The 26,643-nt window shown below is 39.2% G+C and overlaps 2 protein-coding genes and 1 long non-coding RNA gene across 3 annotated transcripts in view; 1 reads left to right on the plus strand and 2 right to left on the minus strand.

Moving 5' to 3' along the window:
- Window positions 1-144: 144 nt before the first annotated feature.
- Window positions 145-15,598, minus strand: LOC137071105 (B-cell receptor CD22-like). The gene is made up of 4 exons (XM_067438835.1): window positions 15,307-15,598; window positions 14,910-15,182; window positions 6,469-6,477; window positions 145-431 (listed from the first exon to the last, which is right to left on the minus strand). Exons 1-4 carry the CDS (start codon window positions 15,596-15,598, stop codon window positions 145-147), a joined length of 861 nt encoding a protein of 286 aa, XP_067294936.1.
- Window positions 15,599-15,887: 289 nt separating this feature from the next.
- Window positions 15,888-26,643, minus strand: part of LOC137071174 (Fc receptor-like protein 5) — a 250,913-nt gene continuing 240,157 nt past the window's right edge. Inside the window, exon 20 of the mRNA XM_067438964.1 lies at window positions 15,888-16,168. Within this exon, the coding sequence (XP_067295065.1) occupies window positions 15,888-16,168 (281 nt within the window). The remainder of the gene's footprint in view (window positions 16,169-26,643) is intronic.
- Window positions 18,431-26,290, plus strand: LOC137080188 (uncharacterized). Its single transcript, XR_010906062.1, has 4 exons — window positions 18,431-18,776; window positions 24,395-24,462; window positions 24,638-24,761; window positions 25,746-26,290. It is a non-coding gene; the product is annotated as an uncharacterized lncRNA (long non-coding RNA).

Below are 26,643 nucleotides of genomic sequence, written 5' to 3' on the forward strand. Positions count from 1 at the left end.
GGCTTATACAATCAGATGCTGTAACTCAAAGTTCATTCTAACATGAATTTGAAGCATCTGGAAATGTTTACTAGTACAGTTTATTTTTTCATTTGCAGTTTATTAATTGTTCATCATTTGAGCAGATCCCTATGTCAGTGATGATCACTCACCCGTCACAGTCAGAGTCACTTCATCACTCACGCCAGAGCAGACTGATCCTGATCCTGATCCTGATCCTGATCCTGATCCTCTACAGCCGTAACACCAGCACATCTGTGTGTGATCTGCAGTGATCTTGAACTCTTTCTCATTAGAGCTCTGATCTTTACCATCACACCGCCATCCGTATGTCCATCCTTCCCCCTGTACGTCACATGTGAGAGTGACAGTCTCTCCTCTGAATATCTGTGATGGTTCAGGCTTTACAGTCAGAACAGCTTTAGGTTTCTCTGTAATTGAAGAAACAGAGGTTATGATATACAGCAGCACCCAAAGAAGCCAATATAAGTGAACTGACTCGATCTGTCCTAAACTCTTCATGTCACTGCACAAACGAAGATACACTGTTAAATATGTTGGTGTGAAATGTCAGTTTAATAATTTACAGGTTAATAATAAACAGAGGTGGTAAAAGTACTCAAAAATTATACTCGAGTGAAAGTATATATACCTAAATAAAAAAATACTCCAGTAAAAGTAGAAAGTCCTCCATTCAAACATCACTTGAGTAAAAGTACAAAAGTATCAGATTTAAAACGTACTCAAGTACCGAAAGTAAAAAGTAAATATTCAAATTAACTGTAAATATCAATAATTAAGCAGATGAAATATTTTGGGACTGATATGCAATGCTTTAATTGAACAAATGATAAGATTAGATACTGCAATTAAGAATTTGTTAGATTTGCAATTAATAGGAGACAATGAAGCACCTTAACACAGTATAGGGGTTAAACTTAAAATAGACATGTTACATAACATTAAACAGATGAGGAGCAAGATACTATTAACTAATTCAAAATTAATTCAAAAGCCATAACCACAATGACATATTACGTAACAATTCGTTAATAGTCATGTGCCTCAACAAGTAAAGTCATAATATAATTTTGCCAATTGTTATGATTAATGATTAATTAAACAGACAACTGAGAGTCGGAATGCATGGCTTTGAATACATGAATTTACATTATTAGTTAATGTAATATGTTATTAGGGAATTAATGATGTCATATTTAATTAATAGCAATTCATACTTAATCTATTAATAATAGAGAATGTTCATTAGTTGCTGATGCAGTAATCATTAATAAATGGTTTAGTTCTTCATTAGTAATACATTAACTCATGATTATCTGTGCATTAGTTAGCCATGAATTATAATAGTGCACCTGTATTGTAAAATGTTACTGATGTTTTCATAGTAAATTGTGTGCCGCAAAATAAAAAAGTTGGGGAAACACTGAGCTAACGTTAGTGTGGCAAACCTGACTTGTCAGCTTTTCCAAGTCTATACCCGACTGGATCATCCATGAATGACCAGACCGGTTTGGAAATCAAGTGTAATAAATACTTAATACTTGGAGTGGGCATGGGGAAATGTATTGGAGTAAAAAGTAAACTTTGCCTTTAATATTGTAGTGGAGTAAGAGTAAAAGTAGATGCAAATAAAATATACTCAAGTAAAGTACAGATCCCCGAAAAAAATACTTAAGTAAAGTATCAAAGTATTTTTACTTGATTACTTACCACCCCTGATAATAAATATTTAAGATTAGGACTTCTCTTGTATTAATGTACAGTACTTTACTGATGATTTTGTGCAAGCATTGTACTGCAAAAACAATGCACTTTTAGCAGTTTGTGTTGTTAGTTTATTTTGAATTTTTGGTTTATGTTTTTTAATTTTTATATCTGTTGAATGTCACCGTGTAATAAATGTCCACTGTAGGAGAGTTTGCAGAGCCCAATGGCAGTTTATTAAGAATCGCAACATGAACGATACAAAATGAACAAATATATATATATATATATATATATATATATATATATATATATATATATATATATATATATATATATATATAATTATATACCGTATTTCCTCAAATAAAAGCCTGTAGTAAATTAAACGCCGTGCCTCTGATAGTGGCTGGGGGCGTGGTCAGCACGAACAAATAAAGGCCGGAGGAAAAGTTGTGGATAATCTCCTAAATGCCTTTCATTTAATGTGCTTGTAAGTTCATCGTAGTTTTCAGTAGGGTTGTGTCGTAACGGCTGACCGACATCACGATGGAGCGAAACCATCCTGATGTCACGCACCCCGATGCGAGTCTTGCCAATGCGACACACACTAATCCTCTTCTATAGTTAACCTAAAAACGTTGCAAGGATTTCTCAGTAAATTAAATTGAGAATATAACAGATGCATGTGCCATTTTAAATAGGCTGCTGTAGTCTATGATTGATGCGATATCTGTGAAAATATTGTTTCAGGCAGGCTACAGATATCGATCTTCACAATGCATGCGTCTCAATCTGCTCCCTAGTTTATTAGTCAGGGGGTGCACAAGATGGCAAAAGGAACAGTTGGCGATATTCAAGGCTAAGAAATAATTAATGATTTTCTCACCATAAACACAAAATTAGATTAGTGCAAACAACTGAAAATATATCTTTACGTTGTTATCTTAAAAAACGACGTTTTTGGACACTTTTTTTTAACGTGAGTTTGTTTTAAACAGTGGCTACGTGTTGTAACAGTGTTAAAAACATCAAAGATGACAGACAAAAGACCAAGAGACCAAGGTAAAAAGACAAACAAATCGCTTTCATTCACTGAGGATGTTATGTAAGTTGTTAAAGCAGGTGATATACACTACTACACTAGTTACGACGGAGGATTTGTCCATCTTCCTGACTCAGCTCCATGCACTCCGGCTGCGAAGAAGGGGAAAATTGAACCTACACTCTCTGAATTGCAAAATAACATCATGAGGCTTATGGCTGAAAAAATAAAAGAGAATGCGGACAATCTTGCAGGCCTGATAAAGAAAAATGCAGACACCATTGAAGCTTTAAAGGATTCATCAGAGTTTATCTTCAACAAAGTTCAAGATGTGAAAACAGAAATGACAACAGTTAAGAAGGCAACTGATGATCACCAGAAGAGAATAAATGGCCTGGAAGATAGATTGAATGAAATGGAACGATATCACAGAAAATGGAACCTGCGGCTGTATAGCCTGCCAGAACAGGAAGGAGAAGACGTTAAACAGCGCATGATTGACATCTGTAAGGCAGTCCTTCAAGATCCCGAAAAGGATCTTCGAGCCCACATTGACGTAAGCAATAGGATCGGACAGAGAGAGAATGGAAAAAATTGACCGGTGATTACAAGGTTTGCATTCAGATCAACCAAAGAAAAGGTATGGAAATCTGCAAAGAATTCGGAATTCCTCAAAACGAAGTTAAAGTTAGGCGAAGACTTACAAAAGACAAAGAGACACGTATTAAACTATGGCCACAGATTGAAGAAGCACGAAAGCAAGGGAAAAAAGCTTTCTTTTTCGGAGCCAAAGCCATCATTTAGGGTAAAGAAAAAAGAATGTAATGATTGCCCTGACGTAATATTACGCTAAAGGAAAGCAATGTTATATCCTTTAAGAAGTTCCGTGTTTTAAATGAGCTATATAGAGATATGCTGGCCTAGAAATCTAGACGCACCCTAGCGGCAGCAAATTTAATCTGCCCGCAAGTGTCGTCTAGCAACTCTCAATACCCTTCTGAGCTGTATTCCCCTCACTCTGGACGGGCCAATCACATCGTGTATAGAGTCGGTGGGCGGGGCCATAATGACGACGGCCGAGTTGCGTTTGCGTGCTTCTAGTAAACACAGAAACTGGCGAACGGTGGCGGTCTTTCGAATCAGCCCTGACCGTGACTCTGGAAGACTTGGAGTTAAGCTTTTCTCTGAGAAAAGAACAAAGAACGCCACTGAAGTCATTCTTAAAAAGGGAAGATGTGTTCGGAGTCTAGCCGACCGGATACGGTGAATATTTAATCTATCAACAAGCTCTGTTTCACCTTCGTTGCTCTGGTTGGTGTAGCGCTATCCTATCGCGTGCAGAGGGAGTTTGAAAGACAACCGTTTATCCGCCCCTCGGATTGAGCTGTCAATGGTGAGTTTCCAGACCAAACATTTTGATGTGGGTCCGGCTAGCGATATGCTGCTATATGTTTGAAAGATAAAAGCTCAGAGATTTATAAGTCCATGTTTGCATGTTCTATTAAACACTTAAAAGGTGTAGAAAATGTTTGTTTTCTTTGTTCTACATAAAGCTCAGTTTCTTTTCAAATTTTTCTATCAATCTATTTCTTGTTCTAACTTTCAGCTTGTTTTTGTCAATTTATTCACTTAATGTAAGGGGTATACGAGAACGGATTAAGAGGAAAGCTGTATTTTTATTTTGCAAAACTTTCAAGGCAAAATTTTATTTTCTACAAGAAACTCATGCCTTAGCTTCAGATTTTAATTTCTGGAAAAATCAGTTGGGAGACAATATCTGGATGTAAATGGACTGCATTTAAATGGATGGACTGCATTTATATAGCGCTTTTATCCAAAGCGCTTTACATTTTTGCCTCACATTCACCCATTCATACACCAACGGCGATGTCAGCCATGTAAGGCGCCATCCAGCTCGTCGGGAGCAGCTGGGGTTAGGTGTCTTGCTCATGGACACTTCGACACTTGGTCAGGTGGAACCGGGGATTGAACCACCAACCTTCTGGTTTGTAGACAACCTACATGAACCACTGAGCCACTGCCGCCCCTGGATGTCTTATGGAAGTAGCAAATCGGCCGGCGTTGCCATATTAAAAGGTTCCTTTTAGGGAAAAATTCTTAAAAATATAGTTTCTTGATGCAAGAAGATGGAATATTTTGGTTATTGAATATATGGAGGATATCTTTATTTTGGGTAACATATATGGTCATAATAATAGTCATAGAAACACACTTTTGTTTATGGAATTTAAAGAACAAATAAATGTATTATTGAATTCCTTCATCAATGCTCAACAAATTTTGGGGGGTGATTGGAACTGCATAAGTGACCCCATCAAAGACTGTCAACCTCAAAGATCTTTAAGAGACACTTATGGAAAATTTAATAATCTTTGTCTGCATTTAAATTGCTGTGAGATATGGAGACTAAAAAATCCACATCAAATCCAGTTCACTTGGAATTGCAAAGATTTATCTAAGAGATCCAGGATTGACTTCTGGCTCATTTTAAATGAGTTACTAGATAGTGTGGAAAAAAACAAAATAGAACCCTCTATATTTTCTGATCATAATATGGTCGATATCGATAAATAACACGATAAATGTAACATTTTTATTTCTTTAAAATTTAAAGGCATATTTTTGCTCATGAGTGAAAGATGTAGAAAACAGACAGTTAACTGTGGGTTTAAACTATCCTTTATTGTCAAAACATGACAAACACTTTCCAACAGGTGAACAATTTATTAAAACTGAGGTAGATTTATTTATTAAAATATTAATTGTGGTAAGCATTTTTTTTACTTTACACTGTATATCAATAACATTATCACTTAATTGTGTAAGTAGTAAAACACTAAAAATGCAAACAGGCAAAAAAGAAAAGCGTTTTAAGTTAAGAAACATTTTGAGTCCCCCCTCTCTTGCATCACAGTGGATTGGTCCAATGTGCATCGCTCTCTCTCACTGACACACACACACACACACACACACACACACACACACACACACACACACACACACACACACACACACACACACACACACACATACATACACACACGCCCATCTCACTGACGCCGACACACACACACCTCACCGACAGTGGGCCGGTCGGGAGTGAGGGAGAGAGAGCAAAGTTCAGTATTTGCAGATCTCCAGAGCTCTGTCTAGTCTATTTTATTCATTTTAAACATCGGATGAAATTATTTCTCTTTTGATACATGCGATGCTGAGTCATTAATACATCACCAAAGACAAACAATTATGATAGCGAAGTGCAAGTCCGATGTTTTAGTGATTATAGTTTGGTAACGTTAGCTTGCAAGTCACCCACTACAACTAACAAGGTAATAAGCCTGCTGTGCGTGAATGTAGTTTATAGATTTACCGCTGTGTTGGGCTTAATGTTATATGGAAGAACTTCGAAGAAGCACGATAATAAATTCCGCGTGGTGAACCTATGATAAGCAGCCCACGCATGTCGCTCCGTTTTATGTCGGATGGGATCGCTAAAATATCTCCAAACCACTGAAGTTGAGCGAACTAACTTGTCAACGATATCTGTGTCCTCCGAGCTGGTCGTGAGAGCTGCATTTTCTTCACTATAGCTCATTTTTATCGCTCCACTTCACTCCGATCCTCCAAGCCTGTCAGCCACAGACTGTAAACAACAGCGCGTGCAGCACCTAGATGACCTGTCTGCACTACACATGCGCAGCATTACCCATAGCGCATAAGCATTATATCGAAAATTTATCGAACTGTTCTTATTGTTTTATCGAGGAAAATTATATCATGATAATTATCGTTATCGTTTTATCGCCCAGCCCTACTGCACACACATTTAAGTTAAATATGGCGAGCGAACAATCACTGCATGAGAATTTCCATAAGTGTGTTCATCCCTGCCCACGCTACATCACGGGTGGGGATACACACAGCATGTGTGTTGTTTGCCTGGGAGCGCAGCACGCTCAGGCAGCCCTCGAGGGGGCTGCTTGTGAGCACTGCAAGCGCTTGCCAATAAGAACGCTGCGCTCCCGCCGGGCACTCTTTGAGGAGGGCGCTTCGGTACAGGAGTGGCCGAGGCTGCCTCTGAACGCATTATTACACCCGCTTATTACTCGTTTCCTTCGTGGCACTTTGAGACATAGGCCTCTGGTTCGCACCAGGGTGCCGGCATGGGACTTGGCCATTGTGTTACAGGGCCTTTCTTTGGCACCTTTTGAGCCAACTGAAGAAGTTCCTGAGAAGTTTCTCACTCTTAAAGCGATATTTTTGGGTTATATTTCTTAAGTCCCTACTAATGTTGTAGGGCCGGTAAAACTGCAGGCTTTTTGTACTCCTCCTTTTTGGAAGTCAGACCAGGAAAGCGCAGGAGGAGGAGTCCAGGGATCCCGAGCCCAGAGAACATTCCGGAGGATGCTGCCGTCCTGAAGGCGTCACCCAGGTTTCTTGCTCTGCCCTCGCCGCCCAGAACTCTTGGTCTGCCCTTGCCACCCCGGTTTCTTGCTCTAGCCTTGCCACCCCGGTTTCTTGCTCTGCCCTTGCCGCTCCGGTTTCTTACTCTGGCCTTGCCACCCCGGTTTCTTGCTCTGCCCTTGCCACCCAGGCCTCTTGCTCTGCCCTCGCCACCCAGGCTTCTTGCTCTGCCCTCGCCACCCAGGCTTCTTGCTCTGCCCTCGCCGCCCAGGTGCCTAGCCCTGCCGTGATCAGCTAAGGAACAGCCTCCAGAGAGGACTCTGCTCCAGATCACAAGTCCAGAGGCGACTTTGTGGTCTCTTGAGCTTCCGGTGCCCCCGTGGTCCCCTGAACGGCCTGCACCTCCATGGCTTCTAGAACGCCCAGGTCCTCCCAAGCGCCACAGCCCAGGTCCTCCCAAGCTCCACGGTCTTGGTCCACCCACACTCCATGGGCCATGTCTGCCTACACACCCAGGCCCATCTAGGTCAAGCCAGGGCCCAGGTCCTGTTCCGCTCCATGGGCCTGACCCTCCATCCCACCGCTGCCACCGCTCCACCACCCTCCTTCACAATTATAGGAGTGTCTGGAAGCCACTCCTTAGGAGGGGGGCTCTGTCACAAATCAAACCTCTGGGGCTCCCTCTGATCGCCAACAGAGGGCTCCTTCACCTCAATAGTAATCCCCACTCCAGAATTCATTACCCATAACCGGTTGCCCTGACTCATCAGCCATCATTGTTTACACCTGTGTGCCATTAGCCTCTGTCTATATAAACCATGTTCACTCTGCCATTCAGTGCAAAGTCGTGTAAAGTGCAACGCTACAATTCTGAGCATTCTATCATGTTTAATGTCTCTTGGTTTTGGATGGCAGACCTGTCTGTTTCTGGACTACTCTCTTGCCTATGTTCCCTGCCTTTTTGTGTTTGTTTGTTTGGACTGCCTACATTTATTGTGACCTTGCCTGTACTCTGGACTTCTATTGTGGATCATTGTCTTAATAAAATTGCATTTGGATCCCCACTCTGTTGACTCATCGTTACAAAAAGATAATAAATCCCCAGGAAACGATGGGCTTACAGGTGAATTTTACAAAGTATTCATACAAATTCTATATAGTGACTGTTATAGTTCAGTTCTGCTTACATGGGGAACTACTCATAGATTTAGAATTTCCCGGGGCATAAAACAGGGCAATCCAGCAGTGCCTTTGCTATTTCTTTTGGTCATGCAAACGATGGCATTATACATTCATAATAACTATTTTCAATGTATTAAAGTTAGGGAAAGAGAAATTAAATGCTGTCAGCTTGCTGATGATACAGCAATTTTTTTGAAAGATATATCACAAGTTTAAAAAGTTATGGAATGTCTCAATACATTTTCTGAAGCTTCAGGTTTATCTTTAAATGTAAAAAAAAAAAAAAAAAAAAAAAAAAATTTCTAGCCTAGAAATCTAGACGCACCCTAGCGGCAGCAAAATCTAATCTGCCGCGAGTGTCGTCTAGCAACTCTCAATACCCTTCTGAGCTGTAAACGCCAAACTCTGGTCGGGCCAATCACATCGTTTATAGAGTCGGTGGGCGGGGCTTAACATAATGACGGCCGAGTTGCGCTTGCATGCTTCTAGTAAACAAAAACTGGTGAACGGCGGCGGTCTTTCGAATCAGCTTTGACCGCGACACTGGAAGACTTGGAGTTAAGCTTTTCTCTGAGAAAAGAACAAAGAACGGCACTGAAGTCATTCTTAAAAAGGGAAGATGTGTTCTGAGTTTTGCCGACCGGATACGGCAAAAGTTTAATCTGTCAACGAGCTCTGCTTCACCTTCGTTGCTTTGGTTGGTTTTAGTACTATCCAATTGCGTGCAGAGGGAGTTTGAAAGACAACCGTTTATCCGCCCCTCGGACTGAGCTTTCAATGGTGAGTTTCCAGACCAAACATCTTGATGTGGGTCTGGCTTGTCAGGCTAGCCTTTTTCTTAATTGAATTTGACGGCATCCCAGTTAGAGAGGAAGTAACTTATCTAATCTAATTTCCAGCCCCTTATGGTGAAAATTAAAAATAAATTCAATATGTGGCTCATAAGGGATTTGCCACTCAAAGGAAGAGTTCTCGTTTAGTCTATCCTGCGAAAGTATTAGATGTACTAAAATCTTTTATTAAAAAAACTGATTCAATTTTATTCAATTTGATTTGGAAAAACAAGTCTCTCTATTTCAATAGAAATATTTTATGTAATTCTTATATCCAAAGAGGCTTGAATGTACTTGATTTTGTTACTTCTAATACAATTTTTTAGCTGAACTGGATTAAACATTATATTAAACATAAAGATAAGCTATGGTAAATAATTCCAAATCTTATTTTTGAAAAAGTTGGTGGTATAGAGTTCCTTTTAAAATGTGATTTTGAGTATTACAAAAGAGAATGTTGTTTGCTGGGTTTACAGCAGCAAAGAAGACAATAATACAGAACTGGTTTACCCTGAACATGTGTTTAAAAACTTACTGGGTACATAGCCTTCTTATAATTGTGATTTGTGAATGTACAACAGCACGAATTAACAAGGCTAAACCCAAGACGATTGACGATGGCAATGTTTTTCCTCCAGCATATTGGAATATTTAAAGGAATAATCATGTAAAGTAGCTCTATTGTTTTTTATTTATTTATTTATTTATTTATTTATTTATTTATTTATTTATTTATTTATTTATTTATTTATTATTAATATTTTTTATTATTATTGATTTTTTAATATATATTAATATTATCTTTTTATTCATATTTATTTATTTTTCTATTATTATTATTATTATTATTATTATTATTATTATTATTATTATTATTATTATTATTATTATTGATTAATTTATTGATGACTCATCTGTTGCTTCCCCTTCCCTGTTGGTTTGTTTGATTGGATTTTATTTTGTTATATGTGAAACAATAAAAAGTTGATCACAAAAAAAAGTGATTTTGAGGTTAGCAAACTTCCCATCCAGTTATCCAATTTTCATAGTCAGGCTCTTTTATGTTGGCTTCTTATATACAAACATATTTTTTCACCCCATAAACAGTTAATATGGAATAATAAGATTGTTAAATATAAGAAAAAAAATCAATCTTCTACGGCAACTGTGTTAAATATGATATTCTAATGGTCTCTCAATTAGTAAACGAAGAGGGCTATTTATTTACATATACTGAGTTTTTAAAGACATGTGGTATTCCAATATCTCCACGAGTTAGTATAGTATAGTATAGTATTGTATTTGATGCAATACCATCAGGTTTTTTGATATTAAGGATATCAAATGCAATAATAAAATTTTTAGAAGTCTTATTCATTGCCCTGTAACATTTCGAGGTAGATACTTTTGGAATGACCATTTTGAGAATATTAATTGGAGATTGATCTGGACTTATAATAACAAATATTGTGTTGATAATAAAGTTAATGAAATATATTTTTAAATTATACATACAGTTTATCCAACAAAGTTTTTAAAAAGACATAAAACCTTGTTTTTGTTTTAAACTTTGTTTTTGTTTTTTTGTTATTATTATTATTTCTTATGTTATGTTATGTTTTTATTATTATTTTGGTTTCACGATCTTATGGAAATGTTCAAAGAATTATGTGAAACATTTGTAAAAACTGATCAGGGAGTCAGTCCATTGACTTATGTCTTGATCAGTGCCCTGACTAGTGAACTAGGGAGCTGATTAAAGGGGGTTGCACACCGGACGCGAAGCTCGGCGTCGCATCTCATGTATCTGAAGAGGGTCGCTCATCGGTCAGGCAAATTATATAGGGGAGACCGGGTATAGTTGTAACACGGGGACAGTTGTAACACTACCATTTCCATGAATCAGGGATAAGATAGGAGTCATCTGACAGTTTCAGTTTTTTCAGACTTCCTTGATCTTACATGGAGGTTTTGCTGTCTGTGTTGCCATCTCTCCTGAAGCTACAGCTAAAAAGCAAATTCTGAGGTACAAAAAAAAAAAGATATATTTTTTAGTACTTCTACTGTTGTAGATATTGTTGTATGAGTTGTATCAGGTCAAACTTTAGTTTCTCTAGTAAAGAATGGTGTATCAACCTCCGACTAATTTCAAAGCACCATGCTAATACAGCTAGCTAAACACTGGGTGACAGTGGTGGGGTAGGTTGTAACACGTGTTTGGAAAGTGTTACAACCATCCCCATACATACAAATAAGAAACTTTTTGTGATTTTAATAATACTACAGAATGCCTAGAACTTGGGCGAGAAAAAAAGAATGTAAAAAACCCCCTGATAACTCCTTCTTTCTGTGTCATCTGCATGGAACCATTTAGAAATTCAAGACCCAAAGAAGTGTGGGTCAAGTGTGTTTTATGTAGCTTTTGGGCCCACCAGGCATGCACTCCAGGCCTGACCAATTTCATTTGTCACCATTGTAACTCTGATTAAGAATGCGCTTAAAGGGGGGGTGAAACACTCAGTTTCAGTCATGTCATGTCATCATGTCAATCTTGAGTACCTATAGAGTAGCATTGCATCCTGCATATCTCCGAAAAGTCTTTATTTTTTTAATAATTATATAAGAAAGATGCGCTGTTCCGAGTCTTTCCGAAAAAAGCCGAGCGGGTGGGGGCGTGTCGTGTGAGCGGAGCTAAATAATGACGTGTGCAGCAGCGCGCTGTGTTGAGTCGAGTGCATCCCTAACAGCGGGAAAAAAACTTTATTCAAAATAAAAATATGGCTTTTAATCAGATACAGCCATACATCTATGATCCGGAATCAGACCCAGAGGCTGCAGTTGAACAGGAGCAGCAGCAAAAACGACTAGAGCAGGACGTCTATATGTGGTAAGTTACAAGTTATACACTAACTATATAATATGCTTAGCGGCTTGTGTTATTTACATATTTATACTTGAATTATATCGTCGTATTTTTGTCTTTGAAGGTGTACATGTGGGAAGTGCAGTTGTGCACGTGTGTTTGTGTGTTTACGCGTGGTTTGTGTAGACAGTAAGCGGACTAAAAAAAACACAGACATTTGAAGCAGTCTCACTCACCCTTCTAACGTTGGGACTGCTCCATCCTTCAGCATTAGGCGATCGGGAAAAGCCGGCGTCGAGCTGGGCCTTGTTTATGAAACAGTCGGCACCGAAATGCAGCGAACAGATATAAACATTCGCGCAACTCAGTTGCTGATCCGGAAAAGCAAATTACATCCACTGTTGCCTTAACGCGGGGTTTTGGTGAATCTGTGCAGGGCTGTCTTGGTCTGGCAACCAAAAACGCACTTTTTTGGTGACATTGTTATGTGCACATCACCTGTCCAGCATCCTACAAGCCAGCGCTTTGATGGGCGTAGGCTGTTGCTTTCGCTCTCTCCCTCGCTCTCTCTCACGCGCTTCCGGTAGAATTGTCCGTAAGGCCCATACAAGGAAATTCCGCCCCCATTAACGTCAAAGGGGACGCATGATCGCAAAAAACTTGCCGAAACTTATGACTAACCGGAAGTAGTATTTTTGACAAAGAAATACTCCCATCAAACGTCCACCTTAACTTTTGAAACTTTGTCTATGTTTAGTATGGGATTCCAAGTCTTTAACAGTGTAAAAAGATCAGTATGCATGAAACAGCATTTCACCCCCCCTTTAATTGTTTTGTTCTTGTCACCATTGTGACTTTGTTTGTTTGTTTTTGTCACTATTGTGACTGATAAAGAATGCATTTCATTTGTTCGTTCTGTGGAATGGGGGTAAATATGTTAATTATCAGCTATTGATTTAAAATGAAACTTTTTTGTTTTTGTGGCATAACACTTGGATTACCCTTTTTTGTGTTTTTGTGCATTTTGTCTACCTGTTACAACTAACCCCAGTATGTGTTACAACCTAGCCCAGTAGTGGGGTAGGTTGTAACAAAGAACCACCTTGTATTTGTCATCATCTCAAAAAGTCTGTAATATAGTTGGAGAAATTTAAATTGTTGCCAATTGTAGTAGACAAGTGTGGGTACTTTGCTCAATTTTAAAATCAACTTCTGACGGAAGAGCTACACGATGGGTGTATGTTATAGCACAGGGAGAAATCAGTAGATTTCACTGATGATTTGAGAGAAAGATAATATACATTTAATTAGGGCCGGGGCTTTAACGCGTTAATTAAGATTAATTAATTACGTGACTTTAACGCGTTAATTAATTATGCAAAAAAAAAAAATTAACCACACTTATTTTTGCACCGCGGAACGTTTTTCAATGAATGAGTTTCGACGGACCGATTATACTGGAACACCAACACCAGCGTTTCGGAGTCACGACAACAACAAACCATGAGTGAACATGAACGAAGAAGCTGATGAGGCTGCGTTGCTTGGCCGTGATGGGAAATTTTGTTTTAAAAAACGAAAGAATGGAAGCGTCGTCAAGAGCATGGTTATGTGCAAGCTATACCACAAGGAATTTGCGTATCACCGCAGCACATCGAGCCTCAAATATCACAAATATGCTTTTGCTAAACTTAATGGCAAACATTGCGCTGGTGTGCTGGACTGAAATAAATAAACAATATTTTGTTGATTAAGCTTATGTATTCAGTCATTATTCAATGGTATACTAAAAATACATGTGAAAAATGACTTCTCATTGTTCTCAGGTCAAATATTTATGCAATTAAAATGCGATTCATTTCGATTAATTAATTACAACGCCTCTAATTAATTAGATTATTTTTTTTAATCGAGTCCCGGCCCTACATTTAATATATTCTCTTGAAATGGCGCTCTGTGGCGTGGCAGGATTTTGAACAACTTCCTGAGTCGTCGTGGACAGGCGCCGAATGCCGCCGCCGCCGGTGTGTGTACACTCATTGAATTTGTTCATTGTGTGTTTTAAAGACGTTGCGCAGCGCTGAGTTTCACATCCTGTGTCCGACCCCAGGGCATTTAAGTTAAAATACAGATAGGCCTAGGCTACAAAATAAACTGTTGTTGAAATATTGTAAAGTGGTCACATTAACTAGACTAAACGAACAACCGTTTAAAAGCAATATGCAATATCAAAATGTTATATCTCCGTAATGGATTGAGAAAAGTGCGTGCAAACTATTGGAAACGAGGATGAGTTATTAGTTGGGTCAGAAAAATAACGAAATGATAGTTTTTACGTATAAAAAATGATGTAAAGAGACATGCTGTAGGTTATTAAAAAAGTGCTTAAAAGTGCACAACTATTCTTAAGAGGAAGCTTTTTCCCTCACGTGCAACTATAGAAAGCACAGAGTTAGAAAAATCTCTGGGTTAGAAAATAGCGTTGTGTTGTGTAAAACTCAGCACGGATACCAATATGTTCTTGAAGACAGACTTTTACTCTGTTGAAAACATTAAACATTGGTGATCAAATTCATCATTCACCCTCATGCATGTTTTATAATGATGCGAACAAACTGGATATTATAATATATGTACCACAATTATCATGCAGCACGAACACAAATCATACAATATTCTTTTAAGCACATGTATACATTAATATTAGTCCAAAAGAGGGTTATACAATTAATACAAACTACTTATATCTATAGACAATAAAATAAATGGACGACTGCGAGCCTCAGACTGAGCTTGAGGACGTAGATGTGCCAAGAGGAGAGATTCTCACACTCACCTGAGAGCGTCAGTGTAACTTCATCACTGGTGTGTGTGTGTCGTGATCCTCCCGTCTCTCTTCCTCTACAGCTGTAATGACCTGTGTGAGATTCACTAACAGAACTGATTCTGTATTTCTGTGATTGACTGTCATGAATCTCTGAATTATCTTTATTCCAGGTGTAGGTCCAGCGAGTGACGTCTGTCTCCTGTATGTCACATGTGAGAGAGACCGTCTGTCCTCTGAACACTCGTCCATCAGGATGAACACGCAATACAGCTTTGGGTCTCTCTGTGAAGAGAGCAAAGACCTTATTTGATGTTTAACTGACAGTACAAGATAGTGTTGATGGATGACATTAATTTGTATAATATTTCTATTATTAAATCAGTTTGTCCTGTAAAACAGCTCTCACCTCTTACTGTTAGCGTGACTCTTTGACCTTGTGTTAGGTTTTCTACACCACACCAGTACTCTCCTCCATCAGAGACTCTCACATCTCTCAGTGTGTAACTCGTTTCATCTCCAGTTTTTATTATCTTGGAGTCTTTGTACCAGATAATCCTCCGTCCAGTTGAGCGTCTCGCGTCACAGCTCAGAGTAACTGTGTCTCCAGTGAACACTGAACTCTGGGGCTTCACACTTACTCTGGGTTTGGCTGTAAATATTTCATGAGGATCTTGAGTTAATATCCAGTCTTCAGTCATCATCTATCTCTGCTTCTCTGACTTCTATCATTTATAATAAATTTGTCTAAATTTGACTTCACCCTTTAGCTTATTTTAATGTGTAACTGTGTGGCTGTTTTATGTTCTTCTGATATAAGAGCTCTCATAAAGAAGACATGAAGATACAGATCCTGTGAGACATGGCTTACTGTAACTATCTAACATGCAGCATCTGTTATTTACATAATTACTAGTAGTTTTTTTTTCCCTTTTCATTTGCAGTTTATTAATTGTTCCTCATCTGAGCAGATCCTGATGTCAGTGATGATCACTCACCCGTCACAATCAGAGTCACTCCATCACTCGAGTCAGAGCAGACTGATCCTGATCCTGATCCTGATCCTGATCCTCTACAGCCGGTACACCTGCACATCTGTGTGTGATCTGCAGTGATCTTGAACTCTTTCTCATTAGAGCGCTGATCTTTACCATCACACTGCCATCCGTATGTCCATCCTTCCCCCTGTACGTCACATGTGAGAGTGACAGTCTCTCCTCTGAATATCTGTGATGGTTCAGGCTTTACAGTCAGAACAGCTTTAGGTTTCTCTGTAATTGAAGAAACAGAGGTTATGATATACAGCAGCACCCAAAGAAGCCAACATAAGTGAACTGACTCCATCTGTCCTAAACTCTTCATGTCACTGCACAAACGAAGATACACTGTTAAATATGTTTGTGTGAAATGTCAGTTTAATAGTTTACAGGTTAATAATCAGTATTTCACAGTAGGACTTCTCTTGTCTTAATGTAAAATCTACTTTACTTTACTGATGATTTTGTGCAAGTATTTACACTGGGTAATTGTACTGTAAAAAAAAAAAAAAAAAAAAAAAAAAAATCACCTGTGAGTTTCCAGCATTGGAAAGCACAAAATGACTCTAAACAAACATCATCATACTGTATTTCTACAGCACATTACCCAGCATGCACTGCAGCATGATTAGATTACACTTGTTGCTTTTATCTGAGCTGCTAACTCTTTTTTGAGACACTTTTAGCAGTTTGTGTTGTTAGTTTATTTTGTATTGTTGGTTTATGTTTTTGTTTTGTTTTTAATCTGTTGAATGTCACCGTGTAATAAATGTCCACTGTAGGAGAGTTTGCAGAAGCCAATGGCAGTTTATTAAGAATCGCAACATGAACGATACAAAATGAACAAAAGACTGGACAAAGCTTGACTTGAAATATCATGAAACTCACTGAACAGCGGATTACACAAACAATACTAGACTAGAGACTATATGATTATACACACACACACACACACACACACACACACACACACACACACACACACACACACACACACACACACACACACACACACACACACACACACACACACACACACACACACAAATGACAAAACAAGAAACAGTTGAACTCAATGAACCAATCAAAACATGACATATACGACAAGCAACCAATAAGAACATGGGACACATTTCCAAACACAACCAATCAGATCATGAGGGAAGCACAAGACATGGGCGCTGTCCAAAATGGTACACTTCATATGCACTTTCAGTCTTGTGGACGTATGTAACGGGTTGTCTCTGTGTTGTGTAAAACCCCATAGATTCTGCGCTGTCGTTATCGTGTAAAGCCCCGATGTGTCTGATTGGTGGCGTGATTTCGACGGATTGGAAATATGTTTGAATGAGCTCTTTGCCAGACTACTTGCAGAGCAAATCTAAATTTGCCGGAAGTTGTCTGGGTTTTCCCAGGCTAGATCAAAGCCTGAGCTGACAGAGGAAGCTGTTGATCAGCATCATGGTACACTGTAACCAATATCTGTAGTTTTCACAGCATTATTACTGTAAAATGAGAAAATACTTTGTAAAAAAAGGCCACCCTTCACAAATGGACTCTTCCAAACTCCCCCACCTCTGTCCGTGATTTGGACCGCTCCAAAACTTTCCACGGAGTTGTCAACAAGAAAGCAATGAGTGAGGAAACAGAGATGGGCTGGTATATAGTTTATGAACATTTAAAGTTAGTCAGAAGTGTCATTAACAACGGCTGTGTGGATTGTGCGTGCGTGCGTGCGTGCAGCTAATTAACCACACACACACACACACATACACCAACATTTGTTCAATAAAGCATCTTGAAGTCCAGACTGGTGTGAGACGTCATGTTCTAACAGGACATCCTGTAGCCGTTCAAATCCTCCGAACCAAAAGAGATGATAGAGTGAACAGCAGTTTTTACATACTTACTGTAGAACCTGTATACAGCTTGTTGCTGTAGATCTGCAAAGCATCATGGTCTTTTTTCAATGGCGAGTAAATTCTACAGTATTTTTTTTCTCTCCTGTGAATCACAATACAGCATTTTCTAGAATATTTTTTTTTTCAGCCAAGGAAAGCTACGAGATTCCCCACTTTCATCCGAATTTTTACTTCAGAAAGGTAACATAATGTATTTCCAAAGTTTACTCTTGTAAAGTCAACTGTTTGTTCAACTTTAAGAGTGCACTGAGAGAGAAAAGAGTAATGAGCGGCACACTTTCTAGTAAACTCGTCTCATGCTGTGTGTGCATTTTATAATTTTATTTCCACAAATATTTCTGCATGATTTCGATATATTTTCTAGTCTGGCAACATTTGATAACGTCATTAATTTATAGAAGGATAGTATTGTTAAATAAAAATTAAATTGTGGATGTGATCTCTTTTGGTGCTGATCCGTCACATAATGTGATCGCTTTTTTTCCTGTCACCACATGCGCGTGAGGCAGTGAGCCAAAGCCTGCAGACTCTCGACGGTCTCGAGCTGAAAGCAAACGCAGCTGAGGTATGTACGTTAGGCCTAACTTAACATATTTTTCATAGTGATTAATCATGATTTTTCTGAATGGAAACCCCCAGAAACTAGATTGGTAAAATGCTATTCAAACTTGTGGGAGCATGCATGGGCTGTACTGTATTAAGATTTGTCTTATCCGGCAACATTACATTTTTAACGTCTTTAATTTGATTAAAGACTAACGTTAGCATTGGGAAATTACATTAATTTAAAATGGTGTAATTTTTTGTATTTATTGGCGCGGTAGCCGTTTAATAATCTCTCGTTTCTTTTCTCTTGCTTGCTGTTGCCGCCTGAGGAATCAGACATTGAAGTTAAGCGGGCTGAGAAAACGCAGCTAGAGGTTGTCTAGTATGCATTTGCAAGGAGGCATTAATCGTATTTCTGATGTTTATTGAAGAGCCATGGAACACACATGTTTTATCCATAGACAGTAAAAGAAATGGACAGAGCGTTCCCATTGACGTCTACGGCGAAAGAATGAAGTCAACCTAGGGGCACTCACTTCCTGATGGCTGAGCGAACTGCGCAGGCTCAGACTGAGCTTGAGGACGTAGATGTGACGTGAGCCTCCTGTCTGACAGCTGTGAGTCTTCTAGTAGATGTGGAAAGTGAAAGCTGAATCACGTTGTTTCAAATATTTTCTCCCGTTGCTTTTGGCTCACTATGGGCTTCTCCCCATTCTTCCCCCTTGACTTTATCAGACTAGTCTCCAGGACATGTCTCCACGTCCCCCCGATTGTCTCATAGACAATAAAAGATTGCCTGCGAGCGTCTCCTCAGGTCTATACGGTAATTTCTCAACTGTGCGACAGGGTCGCGTTGGTTATGACGCAATCGTTAGCCTATTTTTACAAAAACAGCTTCTGCGGGGCGATAGTGTAAGATACAAGGTAATGGAGCCTTTTATACATTGTCGTGTTTCTTTAGAAATAAACAATGGACAAATGGAGTCTTTAAACGTCTCAGATGTAAAGTTATTCACTGTCAAAGTGACTCAAAAATGAATGGGAGTCAATGGGATGCTAACAGCAGGTGATGGCTTGGTTAGCAATGGCAGCCCCTAGGGGTGGAACGATTTCCGAGGGCTAGATTACCCCCTTGGTTTTATCAGGAACACACTCTTACTCTGCGTCTGTATATCTCTCTCGTACAGAACTCCCCGAGTCCCCCTAGTGGACTGGATAGTGAATGACATCTTTCCATGTAAATACCCTGACACCTCCCCCTTTAAGTCAAACACTTTAAACAGCTTAGGTTTACATTATTTTCGTTCAGATTATAACATAAATTTCTATTACTTCTCTCCAAAACAAAGGCAATGTATTTAACCCTCTAGAACTCACCAGAACAGGCTTTCTTTAAATTAACATAACATTTCTCTTTGCAATGCTGTCCTAAAACAACATTTCTGAATTCCTCACATTCACATTTCAGGATATTCCTTACTATTCAGTTATAACCAAGCCTGGTCACTTAACTTAATAAAGATGTTTGTTATTGACAGCAAATTATAACTTTATCTCTATTATAAGTCCAGTTTCTCAACAGGTTTGCTTACTCTGCCTGACCTAGTGATGTTAGATTTCCTAGCAACCGTCCCTTCAGGTAAATCAGAGTCCCCATGAAGTTGCACTTTTAATGGTGACTGCTCTGAATTCTGCTCATTTTTTAAAGTGCTTCCAGAAACTCCATCTGGCAGCAGCTGAAGATGCCTGCGATTTCTCCTTTTCTCTCCCTCCTTTTCACTGAAGACCTCGTAAGATCTTGGAGTACTGCTTTCATTCATTACTGTAACAGGTCCTTTCCATCGTGATTCATCATCCAGCTTTAACAAGACTGAGTCCCCTGGTCTGAGAACTGGCAAGTCCTTCACGCCATGTCGTCTGTTAAAGTAGTACGCTTGCTTGTCTTTCGCTGCTTTATCTGTCTCTTTTACACTTGCTTTGTTTGGCCACTTTGGTTTCAGGTTTTTCGGTAGGGTAGGTAGGGTAGTACGAATTTTCCTTCCCATGAGCAATTCCGCCGGACTGACCCCTGTAGAGGAGGTAGGGGTTGCTCGAAAACACATGAGCGCTACTAACGGGTCATCCTGTTTCAGAATGCGTTTCGCCATCTGAACTGCCCGTTCAGCATGTCCGTTCCCCTGTGGATTGTACGGGCTGGATGTAATGTGCTGAATATCGTACATACCACAGAAGCTTCTCCAAGCTTCACTGGCGAACTGCGGTCCATTGTCGCTAACAATTTGTTCTGGTATGCCGAATCTTGCAAACAACGCTTTAAGCCTTTGAATGACATGCTCTGTTGTAGTGGTGTGTAGCAGAAGAATTTCTAAGTAGCGCGAATAATAGTCAGATACTACCAGATATTGTTTTCCTTTATGCATACACAAGTCTATGGCTATTCGCTGCCACGGTCTTTCTGGCAGTGGTGTTGACTGTAGAGGTTCCTTGCGCTGGGCACGTTTGTTTTCTATGCAAAACTTGCATGTTTCTATCTTTTGTCTAATATCCTCAGAAACTCCCGGCCACCACACTGTGTCTTGAGCCCGTGCTCTGCATTTTGACAACCCTTGGTGTCCGTCATGAATTCTGCTAAGCACCTCAGGTCTCATCACTTTTGGGATTACAATGCGATTTCCCCAGCACAATCAGTCCCTCACTCACTGACAAAGAGTCTTTCCATTTGTAAAAGCTCTGTACACTGTTAGGAACGCTTTTAGCATATTCTGGCCATCCTTCTGTTACTAATCTCTCTACAGTTCGTAGCTGCTCATCCTTTTGTGTCTCTGTTTTTATTTCTGTCAATTTACTCTGTGACACTGGCAGACATCCGATGATTGCGTTTACGTGACAACTCACCTCTGCTGCCATAAAGTCTTCTGTAGTGTTCAATGGACTACGTGACAATGCGTCCGCAACAACCAAGCTTTTGCCTGGTGCATACTCCGCTTTTGCATTAAACCGCATAAGTCTCATCAAGAGTCTCTGACATCGCACTGGCACAGTGTCCAAGTCTTTACTATTGATCAGCGGTATTAACGGCTTGTGATCAGTGATCAACTTAAATGAGTCCATACCCACCAAGTATTTCTGGAACCTTTCACACGCCCATACGCCTGCAAGGCATTCCTTCTCTATCTGGGCGTATCTTGTTTCAGAATCTGTCAGCCTTCTAGAACAGTACGCAACCGGTTTCCAGCTGTTGTCATGCTTTTGCAGTAGAACGCCACCGATACCGTAACTGCTTGCATCCGCTGATACTTCCGTTTCCTTTCCAGGATCATAGTGTGCCAGGACTGGAGCTTTCGTAAGCGCTCTTTTAAGTAAGCCGAATGCACTTTTCTGAGGTTGATCCCATGTCCACGCACGTCCTTTTCTGAGCATCTCATACAACGGACCTCCCTTCGTTGCCAAGTCTGGGATGTATTTGCTCATGTAGTTTATGAGGCCTAACGCCCTCCTCAACTCATTTAAATTTTCCGGTTCTTGCAAATCGCTTATTGCACGCACCTTCTCCGGGTCTGCTTTGACACCTTGTGCATCCACGACATGTCCCAGGAAACTCAGCTCTGCTTTCCTGAATACACACTTGTCTTTATTCAGTTTGAGTCCCACAGTTTCCATCTTTTCTAGTACTCTTTTCAAGTGAATGTCGTGTTCTGCCCTGTCCTTCCCGTACACAATCACGTCATCCATGTATACAGCGACTCCTTCCATATCTGCTAGAAGCTCGTTCATTTTTCTTTGGAAAATCTCTGGAGCTATGCTGATTCCAAATGGGAGTCTCTTAAAACAATAACGCCCCACTGGAGTGATGAATGTCGTCAGCAAACTACTCTCATCACACAACGGAATCTGCCAGAATCCTGACGCTGCATCCAATGATGTAAAAACTTTTGCTCCAGCTAATTTGGCTAGTATCTCATCTGTCGTGGGAAGCATGTATCTCTCTCTTTTTATGTTGTCCTTCAGCTTATTTAGCCCGACGCAAATTCTGATGGCACCATTAGGCTTTGTGACTGGTACCATGGGTGCACACCAATCTGTAGGCTGTGTGACTCTTTCCACAACACCTTGTTCCTCCATTCTCTGCAGTTCTGCTTTAACTTTAGGCAGTAGCGGTAACGGTACCCTTCGCGCAGTATGTACCGCGTATGGCACAGCACCTTCTTTCAGATGTATTTTTACCGGCTCTGTTTTCATTGTGCCCCCTGCCTCAAATACTGCGCTTATCTGCTCTACTCTTTTGACTAGCCCCATCTCCTCAGCTGTCTGTCGGCTTAGAAGGTTATTAACAGTTCTCCCTGCTACCACATACATTGTGATGGCATGCTTTTTACCTTTATGCTCCACTTCTGCAGTGAACTGTCCGATGCACTTTAGTGATCCTCCTGGGCTGTCTAGTAGTATGTTTGAATGAACAAGCTGAGCTCTTGGGTGAAGCTTTTCATATGTTGCAGTGTTTATTATGGTTACGTCAGCTCCTGTATCAATCTTAAGACTAACTGGAGTTTCACCTATCTTAAGCACCACAGTCCATTTAGCTTCTTCTGACACATTTTTGTTACTCACTGCGCCCAGATAAAAGCTCTCTTCACTCACTTCTTTCGCAGTCACTTGTCTCACCGTTTTTGATTTGCACATTCTCGCCCAGTGTCCTTTTCTTTTACATTTCTTGCATTCAGTATCTGCTGCTGGGCATTTTCTGATATCTTTGTGTCCTGTTCTACCACACCTGCCACATTCGTTCTCTGTGTCTTCTCTTCTTTTCTCACCGCCTCTTTTGTGTTTCTCTTTTGTCCAGGGCCTTTCTGCTACTCTTGAAAAACGTCTGGTTGCTACCTCTTGCGCACTGCCCGTTGACTGACCCTCCTGCTGGCTTATCTGCTGCGCGACGTCCTCGGCCTGCCGCGTCATTTGCACCGCCGTTTCCAGCGTAAGTGCTGCCATCAGCTGCATTCTCCTTGAGAGCTCTTTATCCCGAATTCCGACTACAAGTCTATCTCTTATATGCTCGTTTCGACTCGCGCCGAATTCGCAGTTCTCGCTGAGTTCGTAAAGGGCTCTGATGTAGCACTCCGCCTTTTCTCCGTGCCTTTGCACTCTCTGATGGAAACATGCCCGCTCATGTATCACGTTCTTTTTCGGCAAAAAATACACATCGAATTTTCCCAGAACTGTCTCGTAATCCCCTGCATCTTCCTCTGCCGTAAAAGTAAACGATTTTAACACGTTCTCAGCTTCGATGCCCATAGCGTATATTAAAGTGCTGATCTGTACCTCTTTTTCTTCCTTACTCAGCTTTGTAGCAGTCCTGTAGCGTGCAAATCTCTGCCGCCAGGTTGGCCATTCTGTTGGACGATCAAAGTTAAAACTTTCTGGCGGACTAAATTTTGACATCTTGCTCTTCTCTTTTCTTTATACTTCTGACACCATGTCTAGTATGCATTTGCAAGGAGGCATTAATCGTATTTCGGATGTTTATTGAAGAGCCATGGAACACACGTTTTATCAGGAACACACTCTTACTCTGCGTCTGTATATCTCTCTCGTACAGAACTCCCCGAGTCCCCCTAGTGGACTGGATAGTGAATGACATCTTTCCATGTAAATACCCTGACAGAGGTAACATCTGTTAAGCTACGTTACTTAACATATTCTTAATAATTTCATGATTTTTCTGAACTTCATTGCCTTCAAGCTGCAGAAACTATAAGTTAGATTGTTAATAGAGTGCCATTCCCGACTTTTGGGAGCATATATTGTATTAATATTTGTCTTATCTGGCGAAATTACATTTATAACGTCTTTTATTTTATTAAATAGTAGCTACGTTAGCTTTAAATAAAAATTATTTGAAATTGTAATTTTTTACAGTATTGCCACACCCTTTCTCTTATGAATATTGAACTTGTGATTTCTAAAACTGTGTTTTCGTTTTATTTTGTGTTACAAGAAACTTCCACCTAAGCAAACGCTGAGGCTCAGATTTCCTGCCAAACACTCCCAGACTCATCATGCTCGGTAAGATCCAAGCACTCAACATACACAATAGATGCCAATATTAAGGGTTACTTCACATATAAAGCATCTTGCACTTACATTCCAAAAATCTCTAGTTGTTACTGATCCAATAGAAAAAAAATAGGTATTTTTTTCTTGGATAGGGTAATGCATAGCCTAATGTTTTTATTTTCAGATTCTTCGTCAGAATTAACCCAGAGCACAGCGAGTGCAATTCAAAGGTCCAGATTAGCAGACAAACTGGGAAGGTGGTCATCAGGGACTTCATCGAGTATGACTGGCAGAACAACTAATTCCAGGTGAGACTTTTCATTGTTACCTTGAATACCTTTAAATGGTGATTGAAAGTCAGGGGTGGCCAGCAACTTGTCTATTAAAGGGATAGTTCACTTTAAAATTTATTCTCAAGTTGTTTCAAACCTGTATGAATTTCTTTCTTCTGCTGAACACAAAAGAGGATATTTTGAAGAATGTTGGTAACCAAACAGTTAACTGGAGCCAGTGACTTCCATAATAGTAAAAAAAAAAAAACTATGGAAGTCACTGGCTCCAGTTAACTGTTTGGTTACCGACATTCTTCAAAATATCCTCTTTTGTGTTCAGCAGGAGAAAGAAATTCATACAGATTTGAAACAACTTGAGGTTGAGTATGTGATAATAGCATTTTCATTTTAAAGTGAACTATCCCTTTAGGCCTGCCAAGCATCATTTTCAAATCAGGCAGTTTTACAGCGTCAACACAAGGTGATTCAACAACACTGACATGAAAAACAGGAGGAACATTGTGTGACAACACCAGCCAGTTAGAATACTTTTCCATTCAGAACTCACAAACATAAATTTCACTGTTGTATCACTAACTGCAAACATGGTATTGTGGCAGAAATGTGGGATATTCATGTACAATTTTATAATATTCATGTAGACAGTTATTAAATATTAAAGTAATGGCAAATGACAGAAACTAATTCTGTCTAATAAGAGTCGAGTTGCAACTCCATAATATTTACATTTTATCTTTTAAAAACAGGTTGTTATTTTTACAGATGTTACAGTTTGTGTTAACGAAAATACATTCACATTTTACATCTTTTGTAAAGCTATAAAAAAATAGCAGCCCCGGGGGATGCTACTCCACAAACCACCAACAAAGCATATAAAAAATACTAATATTTATTTAAAACTTTATGTGTATGTACATAAGTGAACTGACTCGATATGTCATCAACCCATCTGTCTTACTTTTAAACTTTTACATTAATAATGCATTTCTTCTTCTACAGGGCAGAAGACTCAGGCCCAGGAAGTCCAGGTCAAGTTTTAAAAGAATAATAGTTATGGAAAAAAAACATTATTGGAGAAAAACAATATTCAGGTTTGAAATCCTTCTGTTTTTAAAGGGATAGTTCACCCAAAAATTTTAATTGTGTCATCATTTACTCACCCTCAACCTGTATGAATTTCTTTCTTTTGCTGAACACAAAGAAAGATATTTTGAAGAATGTCGGTAACCAGACAGTTGATGGGTCCCATTGACTTCCTTAGTATTTTTTTTCTACTAAGGAAGTCAATGGGAAGTCAATCCCTTTAAATCATTTAATTTTTATAGATTTGTAATTTTACCCAAACATTTGAATACATATTGATTGTTTTGTTTGCTCAAAAAAGTGCTGAAATGAAATAAATTGTTCACAGAGAAATGTTAACTTATTGAAAAAAATGTATATGTTCAGAAAATATATAGATTTGAAATCCTGCTGTTTTTAAATAATTACATTTTTATACATTTGTAATTTTATCCAAACATTTTAATAAATATTGATTTTGTTTGTTCAGAAAAGTGTTTTTTTGTATGTTCAGAAAAGTGATGAAATAAAAAATGTACAGATAAATTGTAACATTGAACAAATTATGCTATACTATTTTTTTTTATGAATTTTTGAAATTAAAAGTGAGAAAATAAATGGCATTTGTGACTGTTTTTTTTTTACAGTACACAAAATTAATGCAGTAATCCTGATTACAGTATAATTATAAAATACAGTATTGTGATTATTACTGTACATTTTTTTGCAGTAATTAAAAAGTTACTGCGATTATATTTACAGTAAGAATACTGTGAAATGAAATACAGCAACTTACAAGGTAATTGCTGCCAGCAAGTTGCTGTATTTTTCACAG

Source organism: Pseudorasbora parva, chromosome 1 (genome assembly GCF_024679245.1).
Source record: "Pseudorasbora parva isolate DD20220531a chromosome 1, ASM2467924v1, whole genome shotgun sequence".
Classification (NCBI taxonomy): domain Eukaryota; kingdom Metazoa; phylum Chordata; class Actinopteri; order Cypriniformes; family Gobionidae; genus Pseudorasbora; species Pseudorasbora parva.